At 33.9% G+C, this 19,473-nt stretch overlaps 1 protein-coding gene across 2 annotated transcripts; it reads left to right on the forward strand.

The window, feature by feature from the left end:
* Window positions 1-5,485: 5,485 nt before the first annotated feature.
* LOC125683681 (uncharacterized) lies at window positions 5,486-18,868 on the forward strand. Of its 2 annotated transcripts, XM_048925120.2 has the most exons (4): window positions 5,486-5,834; window positions 15,446-15,613; window positions 17,894-18,130; window positions 18,375-18,868. In XM_048925120.2, the coding sequence occupies exons 1-4, from the start codon at window positions 5,753-5,755 to the stop codon at window positions 18,413-18,415; spliced, it is 528 nt and encodes a 175-aa protein (XP_048781077.1). In that variant the 5' UTR covers window positions 5,486-5,752; the 3' UTR covers window positions 18,416-18,868. The 2 variants fall into 2 exon arrangements, with proteins under 2 accessions (XP_048781077.1, XP_048781076.1); XM_048925119.2 differs by lacking the exon at window positions 18,375-18,868 and having other exon boundaries at window positions 17,894-18,360.
* The last annotated feature ends 605 nt before the right edge of the window (window positions 18,869-19,473 follow it).

Here is a 19,473-nt window from a genome sequence, read left to right on the forward strand (position 1 = left end):
CAATGTGACCTATATTTTTCGGATGAGTGACCAATTGAATATATCAACTTGCTAGAATTATGCCTGTAAAGATGCCTAGTACATGTATTAAACTTGATAGGAATTTAAATATTCCCCATTGATACAAATTTCAATTGTTATGGTCACAATAAACACTAAATAAACTCAGCAGGAATCAATCACAAATTAAAAAACAAAATTAAAGAATTTATTTACAATTATGAAACGAAAAACAGCTATACAATATCAGTACCCGATGCAACTTTAAAGCCGAGCTGAATTCCCACACGAGAATCAGTCCAAAATCCCTAGATCTTATAGAATCCTCAAAAAGTCTGAACGATTGCTTTTGAAATACCACAAAATTTACAGTGTATATATAATGAAAGGAAGTTTCCAGGGCTATTTTTTTTTTTTTTTTTTTTTTTTTTTTTTTTTATCTTTTTTCTTTTTGGCGACTTAAATGAATAGGATTACGTTATATTTATATTAAAGTGACAAACTAGAACATCTCGAATCTTGTTTGGATTACAGGTATCAATCAAGTAAAAATGTGTTACAAAACACAATGTTCTAATTAACAATTATTGTTTAAACTGCATGCAACAGTTGGAAAACTAAAACACGGAAAGTTTATTAAAATAGTTGTTATTTAAGAAATGAATTTGTTTTGAAAAATACATAATAGTATAACATGCGATTCTTCGCGCTGTCATACTTCGTTAGGCATGCTGGCGTGAAGCGCTTCATTCATACCATTATAAATTTTCAAAAACAAAAAATATTTCAAATATGTACACTTTAGTTTCATTTCTGTCGGAATTAATAGACGTAATCTTTTTATCTGTATTCATATGCGCAATAATTACAACTGCAACGCATTAATGAGAAAATGGCGGTCATTACAATTTGTAGTAGAATAGAAATAAAGTTCCTGTTTTCGTGAATGATGCAATGTTTGGGGCTGGTATATATTTTAGAATTAATAATATATAAATTAAAGATACATTGGAATGCCAATTTGTGAAAAAGGAATCATGAAGCATATTTATGAGAGACTTATGCAATTTAAATTACTTCTGTTTGACACACACTCATCCACTCAAACACAAGAGTGCAACTAAATCCCATTGTAATAGGGGATTCAAAATAGATAACTGGTACAAAATATGGTACATACTATTCGAAAAGGATCATGAATTTGACATATTGATGTCTTGGAAAAGGAAATTCTGACATCGGGGCTCTAAGCATTTTCAAACACATTGTCATTTGATAAAAGTGTTCTACATCTTTAAAAATAGAGATTAATAGAATACATGTATGTCTTTACATACATAGGTGAGAAAGTTTCCATTATTCCTAGCCGAGACACACCATGTATGCGCAAAAAAATTCATAAGCAAATACTCGTGTAGAAAATGTGGACCTTACCGTCAACAAGCGCAGTGAAACACGTCGCCATTTCGAGATTTTCACCGACGAAAGCTCGGTAACAGTAATGAATAAGGTACACTCATTTTGTATCTATTTTGTGACTTTCTTTATTAAAAGGAACAGTTCTCTAATGTGTAACGTGCAATTACTAAATAATTCAATAACTTGAAGCATGAAGCCGTTTCACTTTGCAACCGGATATAAGAAATTTTATTTCGTATTCCGATCCCGATCCGAAAGTTGTTGACTGGGAATGGCGTGTTAATTCAATATACATGTAACATCAAGCATTTGTTTTATATCACATTGAAAAAAAAACCAAATATACATTGTATACACATACACAATGTTGCAGAGTTATTTCTTGTAAATTTTCTATATATCAATACAATGTATATCATAATTCAAATTGAATTATCTCCCTTAGACAATGGTAATCTATAGGTATTTTCCTCTTATTATTTCTGTACAAAATTTGAAAACTGTACAATGAAAACTGTTTGAGTTATCGTGTCACAAAGAAAGTGTTTGTAATAACAAAGACAATGACACACATACAGACAGACAGACAGACAAAGTGACATGACCCCAAAATCTATAGGTGTTATTTCTGTACAAAATTTGAAAACTGTACGATAAAAACTGTTTGAGTTATCGTGTCACAAAGAAAGTGTTGACGGACAGACGGACAATGTGATTACTATAGGGCTTCCCGCATTTCATGTGGGGCCCTAATAATAGAATATTGTATTTCCTAACTTTGAATTGAATTATAAAATTATTTCTCATTGAACTCGTAACATCTTGAGTGCGTCAGTATAACGCCGTGCTTCCACTTCCTAACGACGTGCAGAGCACAATTCAAAAGTAATGAGATTAAGATTGTTTCATTAGTCCCCTACCGACGAAGTCGACGGGGAATTTAGGTTTGCGCTCCGTTCGTCTGGCTGTCTCTCCGTCAGTCCTGCAAATCAGTTTTCCAGACTTTTTTTTATGTGCTTGCAGATATTCATTTGATGTTTGGTACATCGCTTTGCCATAACAAGTTACAGATCAAGTTCAAATTTCCTCTCGGCCCATTGATTTTTCACTAAGTTATGGTCCTTGGACTTAAAGCTGTATGACCCGATGTTCATGCATTATTTTTGTACATAATTACTTTAAAGCAGATTAATTACTTTACAAAGTTATCAACTTTCCCTTAATGACATGCTTGAAAACATCTGCATGTAAAAGAAAACAGTGAGAATATTATTTAGAAAGTAAATATAGTGTGGTACATATATAAATCATCCGGAAAACCTCGTGCCTTTCACACAAAGCACGGTGTATTCGGTAAAAGGCCCGAGGTGTTCCAGATAACGCATAAATTATACAGTGGACGTCTATAAATAGCCCCACGCGCGTCAGGGGAATCCCATCATGATAGTAAGTAAGTAAGTAAATTTTATTTAAAGTCGGCACTGTATACAATAGTACAATTTGTAACAAATAACATGAGCTCTACAGAGCTCTTAAACCGACTATCACAGACAAAATAAAATATCACAAGGTAAGCATGCACAAAATAACAACACATATAAACATATTTACACGCATACTGTATAGCCAGACAGTTTCAGAAGTTACGGATTAAATACAAATCAAACAAAAGTTTTTCACTCTAAAATTTAAGCATTAATATAGCAGTTTACAGTAGATGAGTTACAAGGTATACAAACAAAAAAGGTTTAAGAAGATGAAATAAAAATGAATCTTTTAAAAGACAGAACAACACATAAAAATTAAACAAAAAGCAAAAAATTGGTAGTAATGCAGATGAAAGGCTGCAAAATTTGCATAAAAGGAAACAGCAAACTAAAACAGTATATAATATATTGAAAAAGAGGTTTTCATTCCGTCATGCACCTCCACACCGTGTACTCGACAGGAGCTGCATCTGCAGTCCCCACCCCTCCATGTGTCTATAAAAGTTCTAAATTGATTGAAGGAGATTTCCCTTATATGGTTGGGTAAAGAGTTCCACAGTGTGGCGGCTGCATAGCTGAAAGACCTTTTACCGTACCTAGATGTTCTTGGTCTTGGAAGTTCCAATGTCTTTTGGTATCTGAAATTATACCTCGCGTTTCTTAGCTGGATCAAGTCTTGTAGGAACAATGGACTTTGTTTATTTATAATTTTAAAACTTCAAGGGCCATGGCTCTCATACGCCTGGTTTTCAGTGAGGGGAGATTTGATTGATCTAATAGTTGATTATATGTACTAGTATTGTCTTCATAAATAAATCTTAGGATTCGTTCTTGAATTTCTTTGTTTTTAATTTTTTTTTTTTTTTTTTTTTTTTTTTTTTACAATTTTGTTCACTACAAAAGTGCCATACCAGAGGACAATAACTAAAGTTTGACATGATAAAGGAATGGTAGATATTGAGTTTGCCCAACCTACAACGATGTACATTATACGCTTTATTACATTTAATTGACGTGCTACTTTCTTACAAATATTTGAAATATGGGAATTAAAATTCATATTCAAATCAATAGTGACACCAAGCAGCTTCACTTCTTCCACGTAGGAAATAGTTGTACCATTTAAGTTAAAAGTTGTGTTTTTATCATGATGTATTAACTCAGACGCAACTGTCTAGTTTTAAGGCTGAAAGAGCATAAAACAACGAATTACTAAGAGGTATTTGATATTTTTATTTCTATTAAACTTATGGCACGATACTGTTGTAACAAAATACACAGCTTTACACAGATAAGACCATCGATGATCTGAAAGTTTGAACTGGTCACGTGACTGTCACTTGAAATGGCAGAGTGACGCGGTTGTTTGTAAACATCGATTTAGAATTAAATAATTTTGGTTAAAACAGGAGAAATAATGTACATGTATGACGTGTCATACAGCCTCATAACTACATACGTGCGATGATTTAATAGCGTTTTTACGAGATGGAAAAAAAAATGTTGTAATTCGGACCATACAGCTTTAAAAAAAATAACTTCAATTATCAGTTTCTGGACTTTTTCTTTCATGTACTTGCAGATAATGATTGATATTCAGTACATCATGATAATTGCTTTGCCATAACAAGTTACATATCAATTTTGAAGTTTTCGTGGTCTAGTCTTTGAACCTTAATAGTAGTTGATTTCCAACCATTAATATTCCTATCTTGGTTTCCCAATCTTCCCTTTTACCGTAACCTTGATCTCATAATGAACTTCGAATATTGTTGCGGTCCAATAATTTGTTTCTGTTTTTGTTTGGTAAAGTATCACCAATATGTGTAGTAGGAAGTAGGTCTACATTTTGCTTTTTTTTTTTTTTTTTTGGTAAAGTATCTTAAACAGGAAGTGGGGCTACATTTTGTTTTGTTTGGTAAAGTATTTACTTGTACGGATAGCGCCATTAAACCTAGCTTGTTTCTCTCTCCAGTTTGTTAAAGCAATCTATAAATCGCAGTTTGGCTAGACAGATCAAACGCGTCTATAATGTTCTCCTAATCACGATCAAATGAATGCTAATTTCAGCAGTTCTGGGTGATGCATTCTGTAAAATTGGTTTCTTTGAATAGGTTTTTATCCAGTGTTTCCGTGTGTAAGGATATCTCGTATGTCGGTATACCATAGTTGTTCAAATTCAACATATAAAAAAGAGGAATAAAAAGAACTTGAAACAGAAACCTAGGATGCGGTAACGAGAGCGACGATTGAGGGATATATTACTAGTAATTCAAAAATGTTTCCTTCATGTGATGTCAATCTCGGGGTGTTCCTGTCAGTCTATTTCACGTTTATTTCACTTGGGGCAAGACTTCGGTTTATATGAAGTCTCGTGATGGACATCATTAAATTATAAATCCTTCAAACATTATATACTGGCAAGCACATAGGCATAAGGAAAGTCGGTAATAATTCTATCAACTGTCTAACCAACGATTGAATCCGATGACTGCAATTGATTAAATAAATTAGGAGTTCATTTCATTGCATTCCAGAAATTATAAAATTGACAGAAAACACTGGGGAGTACGTAAAGGAGTTTTCAGATGAAAAAACAACCTGCATTATTCCCAACAGGCAAACTTGCATGTTTTGCTGGAAACGGTAGCATAATTACAATACTCAGTGTTGTGTAAGTGCACATTGAATGGATTATAATTGCGTTTAGAATGTTACACATTGACAATTTATGATTCCCCTGAGGGACCCCGCCCCCTTGACAAGCTAATCAACAAACAGCATTGTATTGTTCAGTGGTCGTTTATTTTAGATGTCTCTCTTCATTTACCTGATAGTTTACAGAAATGACAGTCATGTTTCGGCGATCGGTTTTGGGACTTTACAAAAACCACTTATTTCTATGTATCTGTGGACTTTTTATATCAGGTAAGATTTTATTCTTCTAGAATGTGGTGCAGGTAAATCCAGTCGTCTGCATGAACTCGCACGTGCAATTTCATACACGTGGATGTCAGCTTTAGCGCTTAAAAGTCCACTTTTCTTATACATAGTACTGCATCATATATAACTTAGAAATAAATAGTTGTACATGTACATACGTATCTCTATGAAATTTTACCGTTTTTTGTTTCTTTTGGGGGATGTGAATTAAATTTGATGGAATTGATTTTTTTCCCAATGAAAGACAGCCATCATGTTTATTGTTATGATGTCGCTTAATCGACCAATCACGTCATGGTCTTCCGCTGCCTGAAAAAATTACAATACTTTCTATTAATTGCGAATAATGATTCTTGTAATCTCGGCCTTCAGTTGGACTTAATTTTATGTGGAAAGGGGGTCATTTCATTTCATTTATTCCCTCAAACCATTCACAATGGTACATGAGGTACATAAACAATATTCAAAAGGGTATAAATATATAAAAGCATGCATATTTATGTTCATTAGTACACAATCAAAAACAAGTGGGGCATACTGCATACTAAGACATAGGGTCTCTATTTCCGTATGAAGTGGAATTACATTAATCTTTCCAGCTAATTACAATAATGGTCTTTTTTAAAAGAAAAGACCAGTCATGCATAAATGTATATAATAAGAGCTATCACTTCAAATGATTTGAACATTTTCATTTAAAAGATGTTAATTTTGTCAAGGAGAGTGTGGAATTTATATTATTCTTTTCTTAAAACGATCTCACAAGATTGAGCTTTTCCTGATTTAAGTTAAATGATTAAAAACGTTGTTTTCCTTGTTCTTTTTTTGAAATTATAAACGCATAAAATATCTTTTTTTTAAATATTGTATTTTATTTAAAAAGTTCCCGTACAAGACACGTCAAAAGAGTAAACAAAAGTGGTACTTCCAGATAAGGCCCTGGAGTTACTAGGATATCGAACACAAGGAATGGAATTGACTTTTTGCAGTTAAAAAGCAAAATCTAATTCCTATTGAAACTAGTATTATTTTGATGTGTTATTCAAAGCTGTGTGGTATATAGATGAAATACATGAATATGCAACAGAACAGCTTTTGCTTTCATATCAACTATGAATACTATAAAGACTAAATCACTCCAAAATTTTCTAACTACATGTACATGCATAATAACTCCATACTTAAGACCTGCTTTTCCATTCGCACTTTCCCCTCGACCAACCGCAAATAATTATCAAAGTACGTCGGATATGGCTTACTGTTCCAACGCTTGACGTACCAGTCACGTGTCAATTGAAATGCAAACACTCGAGAAGCCTTCCTCCACCTGCAATTCGTGCCGTGGGACGATGTAACATTTAAAACTTGACAAATGACTACGGACATTGAACTGATTTATATGTGACATTTTCAAAATTTACAAGAGAATCGGACGTTTTGTCCTTTTGCCTGGTTAAAGCCATCTGATTTGACAATGTTTACCGATGTAAGGACATGCTGCTAAGTGTACACGTGGTTTTATTGCCTGTACTACACGTGTACCTTAGATCTGTCAGTCATTGGTCCGATATATTTTTAAGTTATCAAATCATGTGACATGTACCTCGACTACGCTCAATTCAAAGTATCGACTGATCGATTGATGATACAAAGTATCGACTGATCGATTGATGATACAGAGTATCGACTAATCGATTGATGATACAGAGTATCGACTGTTCGATTGATTAAGGAAATTTCTGCTGATCGATTAATTGTAGTTCGTATTCATAAAAGTGGGTAAACTTGACGTTTTCTCACCATTTACAATGTAAGCACGCGAGAAAGAGTCATCGACAGAACCACTTTTCGTTTTGATATGGATTTTATTAGTAGCTATTTTAAAATTATTTTAACTGGTATCTGTTATGAAAATCGTAATTTTAAACACAGTTAACCACATTTGCTACATACATTTTACAGAAATGATGAAAACTAAATTTGAATTCTTATAAGTAAAATGAATACAGTTTACCGTATGTAGTGTAATTCATTTCCATAATTTCTCAGTTAAGTCCAAAAACAGGAGGAGGGGGATTTGTATGGAGTTATATAGTGAGGGGTAATATATTTCAACTTTCATGGAAAATTTACAACTCCCTTACTTGTTTAGGAATTTTATTTTTGTATATATATATATATATATATATATATATATAATATATATATATATATATATATATATATATATATATATATATATATATATATATACCAAGTGTCCTTGACCCTTATTTTATTGGATTTCCAGATTTCCATAACGAAGTATATGGAGTAAGTACCCCATTGCGAAGACAAATACCTATATCGATCCTTTTATTAAACAGCCGACACATCAATGCTATATTGAATTATTACGAAATTCCCGAGGGTTAACTGCATAAGCTCGTCCTTCAAAGATTATGATATTACAGAATTACAAAAAATTCACATTTGGTCATATTCTCAAAGATATATCCGTTACAACAATGACCTAGAACTTTCATTTCATTAAGTAACAACGTGTTTGTTTCTCTCGGGGTATCAAAACAATTCTTTGTTAGGGTTAACCAGTACCTGACCAGGTCCGTATAATCACAATAAAAACTTATCCAAAGTCAATAATCGTATCGTCCAGTCAACATACACTATAGTACATGTCACACTGTCATACGGAAAATCGTCCAGTCAACATACACTGTATTACATGGATAACACGTCACACGGACAATCGTCCAGTCAACATACACTGTATTACATGGATAACACGTCACACGGACAATCGTCCAGTCAACATACACTGTATTGCATGAATAACACGTCACACGGATACTCGTCCAGTGGACATATCAACTCATCACACTGTCACGTGGTTGATGCTGTAGACTGTTCAGAATCCAGACTTGAATAACACAGATCATGTAGACTTCCACTTATGATTGGTTGTTGGTTTTTTTTTTTTTAACAAAAATCAGTACTCGTCTATCAAAATATTTTTCATTGCACATTATATTATAGTAAAACACGATTATAGCGAACACGGTTATAATGCATTCACGCTTACAGCGAAATGATTTTCATTCCCTGTAGTTTAAACATGTTATGAACTTATTGGATATAACGAATTATGCTTATAACGAATCAAATGAAGTGTGTTTTACTGTAATTGTTTGGCAAGAGGGAAGGGAGAAGCCACATCTCTCTCTCTCTCTCTCTCTCTCTCTCTCTCTCTCTCTCTCTCTCTCTCTCTCTCTCTCTCTCTCTCTCTCTCTCTCGCTCCCCCCTCTCTCTTGACTTTATTATACTGTATATAAGCAAACAGTTAGTTTAAGCGTTAAACGTAAATTTATTTACTTTATCATATCGTGAGATCGGTTTGTAACTGTTTTATCGATGTATGGTCATTCGTAATTCGTTGAAAATAAACCAATTTTAGATACTGGGCTCAATAATCCGTGTGTTAAAGGGAAAGGCAACCCTAAGCACATTGTTGTTTTTATGAATGAAATATTAATTACTGATATCAACATAACAAAAACTAAATCGGTATTAATCAATCATATATTTCAAATTACCCGCCGCTAAGAGAGCGGCCATTGAAGTTTAATTTACGACGTCTCACCATCGGTTCCGGTTTATTTCATCAGCAGCACTGTAAACATGACAAGTCACGAACAATTAAGTTTGGAGCCGTATAGATTTGAGCCTGTTCTTTCGCAAGAAGGAATTAAGAAAAGAAGACGTTCATTCGAGTTGCAGACCAGACAGACGGTACACGTTTCTTCATACAAATGTCTCGAACCTCAACTTGTCATTACGCAAATGATGGATCCACAGTTTACATAGTATTTTCTTTTCAGATGACTTGGTTGGGTCAGGGATTTCGAAAAAAAAACAAAAAAACCCACCTTTTTAACATTTCCCCTTCGCATTAGTGTAATTACCTGCTTGACAGGAAGGCATCAACCTATCTATTCGTAAGATCTACCACATGCATATCTTTGATGATCTTAGAATCTCATCAAAACCGGAACAGACGGTGTGACGTCAAAAGTGTTGATTTTTGTGGTCTTGAATACAAAATACCTCCACATGATGGCAGCCTCTATAGATAGCGGGAATTTCAATTTTTAACGTTTTCCATTCAGTACTGAAGCTTATCTAGGCCGTATATCAACAGAATAGTATGAGAAATCTTTATCATATAATTAATCCTATTATTTATCATGTAAAAAGTTTTTGGGTGGCCTTTCCCTTTAAGTCAAATTCCTGAACGTCTGCTAACCCCATATTTCATTTCTTATCGCGAGATTTCAAAGAGGATAGGATATGACTTGTACCAATAAAATGTTATAGGTTTTTTCCCGTATTTATTGTGTAGTCAATAAAATCAATCATACCATAAACTGTATTATACAAAATTATTACAATTACAATTATGTAAAATATGTTTCATTTATTACAGTTATAGGAAAAGAAAAACAAACTTTTTTAAATACTTCTCATTACCAGCACATTAGAGTTATCGCGCTTTGATGACTCTTGTGCGTCATTGGTAAGAAAATGCACAAGTCTCGCGAGCAAGTGAGAGATTACTGGGACATAAACGAAACGTTCATAGCAACAACCCCTCCCCTTTTTTTTAAGTTAAAGTACATGGTGAACTTTTAAATAAAATAGCCATTGGTCAAACTGTATTTTAAAAATATACTAACACTAGTTTATCAAGGATGTTACATGTTTTTTTTAAACTCCACTACACCTATTATAAAAATTCCAAACAACGATGTTCTCTGTCCTAAGTCAATCAATATTTTGTAATTTTCAAAATAGCTTAGATGCAGTTTAGAAACGCATTTGTTGTGTTAATTAGTGTTATGAACGTCTTAAAAAATGCAGTTTGGCAAGTATATAACTTATACTAAAATATTTGAAAATGAGAGAGAGAGAGAGAGAGAGGGGGGGGGGCATTAACGATTACAAAGTTCATGCCATATGAACCTGTCCAAATTGTATAAAATAGAATGTCTTCATAATCTGACAGAATAATCTTAATAACATATGAATCCCATTAATTACAAGAAAAGTTATTGTGTCGGATGTGTATGAATTGGTTTTTCCCTTCACAGTTCTTCTTGCAACTGATGCTTTATATCGGTCAAATTTGGCAGATTTAGTACCTGCACTCCTTCACATAGTTTAATAAGTTCGTCTGTTTTCTTGTAAGAATAATCAATTCCTTTTGCCTTTAGAATTTTAATCAGTGTCGTGGTTTGCAGTCGGTTATAATATGTATTCGATACCATAATTTATATTACGTATGCCTAAGTAATGTTTACGTATGTTGTCCCGGTAGCACAACTTTACGCGCCTTTAATTTGAAGAGTTCCACTAATGGAAATGATAAGTATTCTTGAACGATACATGTATGTTAATTCATTGATCATAAATTACATATAAAACACTTTTCTTTTCTTTGAAATAGAATGTACATGTGCGTGTTTTATGATAAGGCAGCAATAGTTACTCTGAAACAGCGCCTAAGAACCATGGAGACTTGCACTATATCATGGCGTGGTTCCGGAAAATAGAACTCCCGTTACTGCTCTGTGAAGAAAACAGGACCATGACCGAATAGTGACCACTTTATTCATAGAAATAATGTTCTTGCTATAAAGTATGATCAGTGGCGGATTTAGAGGGGCGCAGATTTTCAAATTTAAGGTAAATCGCGGTATCTTGTTTCGGAAAATGTACTAAACGATAAAAGAAGCAATAATTTCTTCCACTCCCGGAGAAGTAAATGACAAAATCCTTTGATTTCTTGAATTACTTAATTGGGAGAACTTCATTTTTTCAACAAAAAAACCCTTAGAATTTGGGTCATTTTATTAATTTCACCTTATTAAAATGATAGAAAATAGTACAAATGACTTAATAGAAGAAATATTTCAAGCCCCATAAAATCTGTAAAATCCAGGAGCTTCCGGGGGCTTCGCCCCCTGGACCCCCACCAGGCCTTCGCCCTGGACCCACTGCCTCATAAAGTGGCGCCCTCCGTAACCACAATTCCTGGATCCGCCCCTGATGTTTGCGTGTGGTATTGAAAACCATTGCCTTTAGATTCGTGTGAAATCTAAAAAGAACTCTTACAACTTACAATTTACATGTTCTGTACTTACAAATGACATTAAATCTTGTTATTAAAGAGTGTTCAAAGAGTAAAGATAACTCTTTTAGACATTTTGCAGTTAAAAACATCAATGAATGTTTTAAAAAAGATAGCTTCATGCTTTCATTTCATCTTTTTTCTAAGTATTTCTGTACAAGTGATGAATATCATTGCAAAATATGAACTGACTGGGTTCGACAATAACCATTTCCAGCCCTGGAAATCAAACATACTTTGATTTCTATAAAATTCAGTCACAGTGAAATTTGGTCACTTTCATTTTTTTTTAAATAGTTAGAAACTAAAATTAGAATTCTAAATCTTGAAACATGACGTCACAAAGTTGGTGATTTGGGGAATGTTTCGTTGAAAAATGTAAGGGCCTGCGTGGCCGAGTAGCTAGAGCATCGCGCTCAAAATCTCACAGCCTCTCAGTGCGCGGGTTCGAATCCCGCTCGCGCCGGTAAGTGAGAAAGTTTCCCAGTTTACATTCGGAGGGTCGGTGGTTTCTTCCCGGGTACATTGTATCTGGGTTCTCTCTTCTACCAACAAAAACTGGGCGCCACAGATAACTGAAAAAGTGTTGATTGTGGCGGACAACATTAAAACTAAAAAGAGAAATGTCGACAATTCAGTCGGTCTTTCGAATAGAAACCATGGACTGCATGATTAGTTCTAAACTACATGTAGATTTGTGTCAGCATGCTTCAGTCTGATTATGATTGATGCATGTGACCCATGCTTACTGAAGATGCTGAAAAATAGCGAGTTTTTATAACTTCATAGAAAATGAGGGAAATGCTTATGTTTGCAGTGCCATACCTCATAAATTTGTATTTCACTTATATGATAATCTTTTTTCTATATATCACCTATCTAACAACATATTTATGCAAATAATTTTGTTATTTATGTAGTTATAAACCACAGTCACAATTAATGTCAAATTACACTATTCATGAACATTTGAATTCTCCAGTAAAATAACAGTTTAAAAAAAAAAAAAAAAGATATTCCCTTTCAATTTATCAAAGTTAATCATATGAATGAAATTTTACCATGAAAGGCTCGTGAAAGTTAAATGAGAGAGTGTCGAAAACGTCTTTGTAATTAATTAGGTTTTACCTTAAAACATATTGCGAAGAACAGCAAGTTATTATCCCTTTTAAATCCTATTTAAATCCTTTGTGAATTACAACCTTTTCAAATAGTAAAAAAAGGATTATCTAAACAGGTGAAGTCTTGTGTGGCCAAATTCTACACATTTATAACTTAATGTTATTTGTTTTCGTTCGTGGTAAAATTAATGATATCCAACAAAGCGTTATATCTGCTTTATAGGGCCTGTTATTTTGTCTAGGTTAATTACTGGTTTTGTTCTCATTAAAATGTTTTCTAACATAGTCTTCACCTCTGGTTTATAGTTTCTGTGACTTGGACTAGATTAATTACAGCTTTCATTCTATTTTGATACAATTCAAAAGGGGAAAAAAGGTATTGATTGTGATTAGTGTTGTATCATTTTGTATGAATCATTATTATTAATTTTAAAAAACTAGAATAACTCACTCTAAATAAAACGTTTTAGACTATATACACTATCGGTGATATTTATCGTATTATATTTTCATCTGTTTTGAATAAGATTTTCATTTTGAGTTTAAGTAAAGCATTGCTATTGCATTTCATATTATCCAGAACACCAGAATTATAACATTTCGAAGTAATATGCCAAATATACGAAAACATATAAATCGTTTTATAAAAGTGTAGCAGTCTAGTTTTATGCGGTAGTTGGTTGTAGAACTGGCACAGGTGTCCTATGAAATTCTCTATATTTTCTTGGAACTCTTTAGTTTATCTATGTTTTCTAAGAACCCATTAGTTTATCTTGATTTAAAATACACAGGCAACTGAAAGGTTCAAAATTATTTAAATGAATCAAAAAAAAATTGACTGCATATGAAATTAGATTTACATGAAAGAAAAAAAGCATATAATGTTAAGATTTGTATAATTCTTACACAAATATGATCCAGAAATTTACAGTTTACATAAACACATCCTACCGTAACAGGAGGAAGACACGCAAATCTAATTCAAAACATTCAAACAAAAAGGTACGTAGTAAGAACATGGACTAACGCGGAGATCTACACAGTAAATTGACTGCGACAGTATACTCAATCTTTTTGTCATCATTACACTGTTCGTTATCTTCGCCTTTCTTGAAACCCAGTTGGTATATGCTACAAATACTGGTAGATAAACTCGTAAGTCTTCATCCAGATCCACCGTTGATGAACTATCATTTCAAACCAAGATAGTACTAGAGATTGAGTAAGAGTACCTCAAAAATCGCCATTGTCATCGCTGGAAAAAATACATGCCTTTTTATACGAGTACAACTTTATCAATGGGAGTATCTATCAAGTGAAAGGACAGCTTTCTACAAACGTGAGTCTGCGGACAGTCACACTAACTTTGGGGTATTTTACCGACAGTTAAAATTTTCAGGTTACTTTGGATTTTTTTTATAATTGCAAGATGCTAGAACGATAATTATGGTTTTTAATTTGGACTGTTTGAATAATGGTGTACATTCAGTGACTTAGGATGAGGGCGACATATTATTGTTTGCCCTTGGAGTAACCTTTATCTATAATGCTAAAGACTCGGGAAGTGCTTGAATTCAGATAATCTTTAAATATACTGTCTTGGGTATTAGTTTGTACCCAACAGATATTAACCTTTTTTTGACATGGGCCATGTCACTCCTTCTGGAGGACAGGTCACGGACCAAACTCCTTTAATCCGCTCTGTCCTGAGTGCTCTCCCTGTCACTCACCCTCTACCTTTCCCTAGTGGATTCTGGTGTATAATCGTTGGTTCCTGATTTCCAGTAAGTCTGACCTACTCAGGGATTTTCTTTATTTCTATTTATCTCCCATAACGTAATGTTATCTGGCCAGTGAAATTGTTTGCCATTTGTTTTATGAATCTATTGACGTAAGGTCAAGTTTCACCACCATCATGGTTTAACTGTATAGAACCACCGATAAGACATTTGACTAAAAAATATATTATCTTCGTTATCTGCAAAATTTTTCTTCGCAATTCCAAACACTTTGCCTAACTTCCCCTTGAAAACAAGTGTTTCTTCGTTTGTGTTAACTATGACAAGTGTTTCTTCGTTTGTGTTAACTATGATTCGTTTGTGTTAACTATGCTTCGTTTGTGTTAACTATGCTTCTCAAACACTTGAAAAGTATTACTTCTTCTATTGGTGCACGTGTTGTTCGCAACAGATCACCAATGTACAGTGTATTTCTATTTAATCGCTAAGGTTTGGTAACCGGTACCGTTTTATGTGCGTTGCATTATAGTATTATGAATATTCTAACAGGTTGCCGTGGTAAACGGTCCTACAGTTGCTATGAATGCAATTACCTAATTAACTCAGAGGGTGACTACAACTGCGTGACCAGTCCGTGGAACGTGACCAGCGGAGTGGGCATAAGGGAGTGCGTTGGAAATGGGAAAACGTGTGTAACAAAAACCGTTTATACTAAAGGTAGGGTACCTATAATTAACTTTATTTATCTGTATGTTTTGTGTGCGTTGTAGTATATGAGATACAATTCGCAACTTGTTGGAGATTTGGCACATTGGACATTGCACAAGAAAAGCAAAATACTAGGAATTTCGTTGCATTGTTCATTTTTGTCAATTTTAATATATTAATATTTCCAATGCATGCTTTTGCCTTTTGATATCTTTGCAAATTGTAAAAGGCATTTCCTGATGAACGCACCGCAGTTGTAAACAATACACGTACGAATCTCGCTAAATATAGTACACTGTACGTTTATTTTAACGGTAAGGAATTCCAGCAGAATTGAAAGTAGAATGTGAATATAAGACATGAATTTCATCTTTAGAATTAACTGCGACGCTTTGCGTTGACTTGCTTTTCATTAAGCACTAGTAAGTGGATAACACATTATATTTACATTTGTCAATGCACTTCCTTATATAACAGTACTAATGAAATTGAAATTCAATTTCGTGTAACATGAAGTTGGTCACGTGATCAGTCTTTTTTGCGTACGGTTACAATCACCGCTTCAAAAGTCAGTTCCTGTACTTTCACCTGGCTTCTTGCTTATGCAATGCAGTGGGGATTTAGACACACACACACCGCCACAAATTTAAATAATAGAAATAGTGTGAGTAATATTTCAGATTGGCACCTAAAAATGGATGAGTATTTTGGCTAATACTTAACTTTCACACACACCCTTTCGTAAAGCCTGGATCCGCCACTGCAATGACATCATAACAGAAACAAACGCAGCAGGATATTTATACAGAGTTTATTTTGTAAACAAACAAGAATTTCGTCAATTTATAAAACAGAAACTCGGCATGATCATAAGCGAGGCTGGTTTCGAGGCTCAAGAAATTATGTTCATGCCAGGGTGCGCGTCGCATTAAAATCCTACAACAGAAATCTCTCAAGTGAACAAAAACTCCGTCAGTTCGTTTTTATTTTCTCTTACACAAACTGAAGGTAAATAAAAGAAGCAACCTACCTACACTTTGTCGAAATCTGTCCTACTGTCTCGAATCGTCTCCCTTATGGCTACAACCGCGAGTCCTAACGATGTTGTTTCTTTCCAAAAATCTGACTAAGAGCTTAACGTTAACTTGACCCATTAAATCCTCCATCAATTCTCTCAGATCCTTTGAATTTCTGTCGAAATCTGTGTTCAACAATTGCGTTTTCAACTTTGTAAGCTAGACCAACGCCAGTCTCTCCATCACTGGTCGCGACCAAATCACATCACGGATGTAGTTTACTCCTCTCTTGTCTTCAGTTAACTTTACGCTCTAAATTACCTTTATTTTACACCTGTTTCATCTTTTTAAAAAAAATCTTTTTAATTAAATATCTATATCTTATATTCTCTTTGATATTGTTCCTGATTTTTTATTCGATAAAACTCTAACGAACTACACATGTATATTTTGTGTTCTACGATCGTTATTTCGGTCATCTGCTACATAATCATGGAAGCTCGGTAAGAACACAAATCAAAATAGAAAATATAAATATAAGAAATAAAATATCATTTTTGAATGTTATTGGGATATGACATGAAATTAGTACGTGATCAAATATACTATAACGCCCTTCTGGCGTTATAGGATTTGATCATGTGACCAACTTCATGTCATATCCCAATAACATTCAAAACTTAAATGAATGAACAGCATGCACATTACAGAAATTATATCACACATGTTGGTTATTTTCATGTTTAGATACATGAAACAAGACCTACATTATTTGACTTCAATTTGTTTTTAAGTTCTATATCTTACTGGTTGTAGTCCGATATTTAGCAAACGTTTGTTGTTAGATATCAACACAGGTCAGGACCAGTGAAAAATTATCAAAATTTAATGTCCATGGTGACATTTTAGAATTTATGTCATAATGCACTCGATCAATGGCTAATACAATACAATGTATATTACATTTGAGCATTTTATTACAAAAATGTGGTGATTTTAAGCAAATTCTTGTATTTCATGATGTTTGGAGCAGTAGATCTCAGATACACCAGTGCAAAATTCCCCAAAATGTACCACCCTGGTGAACTATCATACATGATTATCTTCTATGCAGAAAATAATTTGTCGGAACTTCACTTTCATTTTGGCCATTTCACAGGGCCGATTTTGATCATTCGTGGGCCTACTCCTCTATGTAGATTTCACTCTCAGATATTTGAATTTCTGTAAAAACTGTAAGAAAAACTGACCGAATTCTCAATTTCCATAACAGACAGAACCCGGATATACCAGATGTACAGGAAGTGTACCGTTCCGGATACTTTCGATTGTGGTATAGCCTGCTGTGTGGAGGACAGCGCCCATGATTACACGTGCCAAAGTTACTGTCGAAATAACTTGTGCAATGACTCTGATGAAAGCGCCCGATTGATCCTGAGCCAAGCACATCAGAAACCTCCCGGAAGTAGGGCCGCAAACATCATACACAAGTTCATTCGAATGACAGTTTGTATGGAATTTATTTTTACCTATCTTTTGAAATCTTATTTATAGCAATAACTTATTGATCCATAAACTCATGTATTCAAACTAAAAGTATTATGTTTTAAGCAAGTATCCAATGCCATTGTATCCATATATGACTGTTTCGTTGTTTTGTATTCAAGTATGTGATTTTGCAATAATTATTTTGAAGTATGTAACATTGAATAAATCATATTTAATAAAGCACAAATTTGATTTCTTTTTTTTAGATGTAAAGAGAAATTATCGTTTTGCACCATGCATGCAGTGAGCACAATTTTTGTGATATTGGATTAATTTGTAAGAAGCATGGAGGAATTTTGAACAACATTAACATTCTTATATAACGCAGGTTCCTAATGCTTTTGTCTTTTATGATGTCTTTTTACGACACAGAATTGTATCAACATGTCTGTCGTTACTCTGATATGATATTGTAGATTTCATATTTTAATCGAGTCTTTTATTTGACGCATGTCAACGTCAATTCGCGAGAACGTAGAATATCTCGTGTTACACTCTGAAAATTTATTTCTATATAAACTAATGGTCAAAAATGAGAGCGAGAGAGCGAGAGATGCTTTTCATGCATTAATGAGAATATTGATTACTTGCGTAAAATAAGAAATCTACAGTACTTTCCAAGCTGTTTGTTTACTAGCCGTAGGCAGGAGTAACTCGTCATGGAATGTGTTGAAAATGAAATCAGAAAATGGCAGAGAACCAGGTCTTTCTGAGGAAAAGTTTTCTGTCAATATACGACACGATATTGTCAACAATACTGAATTATGAAAGCCATACAGGAGCGAAAATAAAGTATATGATAAAAAGTACAATCAATGTACGAGGCGCCACAACCAATCAAGGAAACACTGTCTCATAAAATCATAAGAAGGGTGTGTTCGAAAAGCAAATACCTCTTTACTTGAGTTTTTTCGCATTTAATTCTGAGGTAATTCGGACGTACATGTAATGAACTGAGCAATGACCTCAGGCGCTTAGATCATTGAATGATTTCATAGTAAAGCAGGTCAGAAAGCCAAGAAACAATAAAAAAGATTTTTAGAATTTGTTTATTATTTGACCAAGACATACAAATACATACATGTAGGACCAGTTAAAACGAAGTTGAGGGGATTTATTAGTATGATGAGGTTCTGGCGTTTGGGCGTCAACAATTGGTTTCTATATCTTAAGTACACTTCAACCAGATCGTTTGGAATTTGTTGATAAACACCGCCAAACACAGAGCGGTTCATTTGACTAGTTTCACTGTTGTTTTCGAGTTGTGCCGCTTCGGAATGAGGAAAATAGCCAAATATAAATACA

The sequence above is a fragment of the Ostrea edulis genome, chromosome 6, assembly GCF_947568905.1.
Source record: "Ostrea edulis chromosome 6, xbOstEdul1.1, whole genome shotgun sequence".
Taxonomy (NCBI): domain Eukaryota; kingdom Metazoa; phylum Mollusca; class Bivalvia; order Ostreida; family Ostreidae; genus Ostrea; species Ostrea edulis.

What these genes read in the sequence shown, in the direction of transcription:
- LOC125683681 (XM_048925119.2), top strand. Translation starts at nt 5,753, where the DNA reads ATGACAGTCATGTTTCGGCGATCGGTTTTGGGACTTTACAAAAACCAC. An exon ending in CTGTGGACTTTTTATATCAG is followed by an intron (nt 5,835 to 15,445) that starts GTAAGATTTTAT and finishes ATATTCTAACAG; the next exon opens with GTTGCCGTGGTAAACGGTCC. An exon ending in AAAAACCGTTTATACTAAAG is followed by an intron (nt 15,614 to 17,893) that starts GTAGGGTACCTA and finishes TTTCCATAACAG; the next exon opens with ACAGAACCCGGATATACCAG.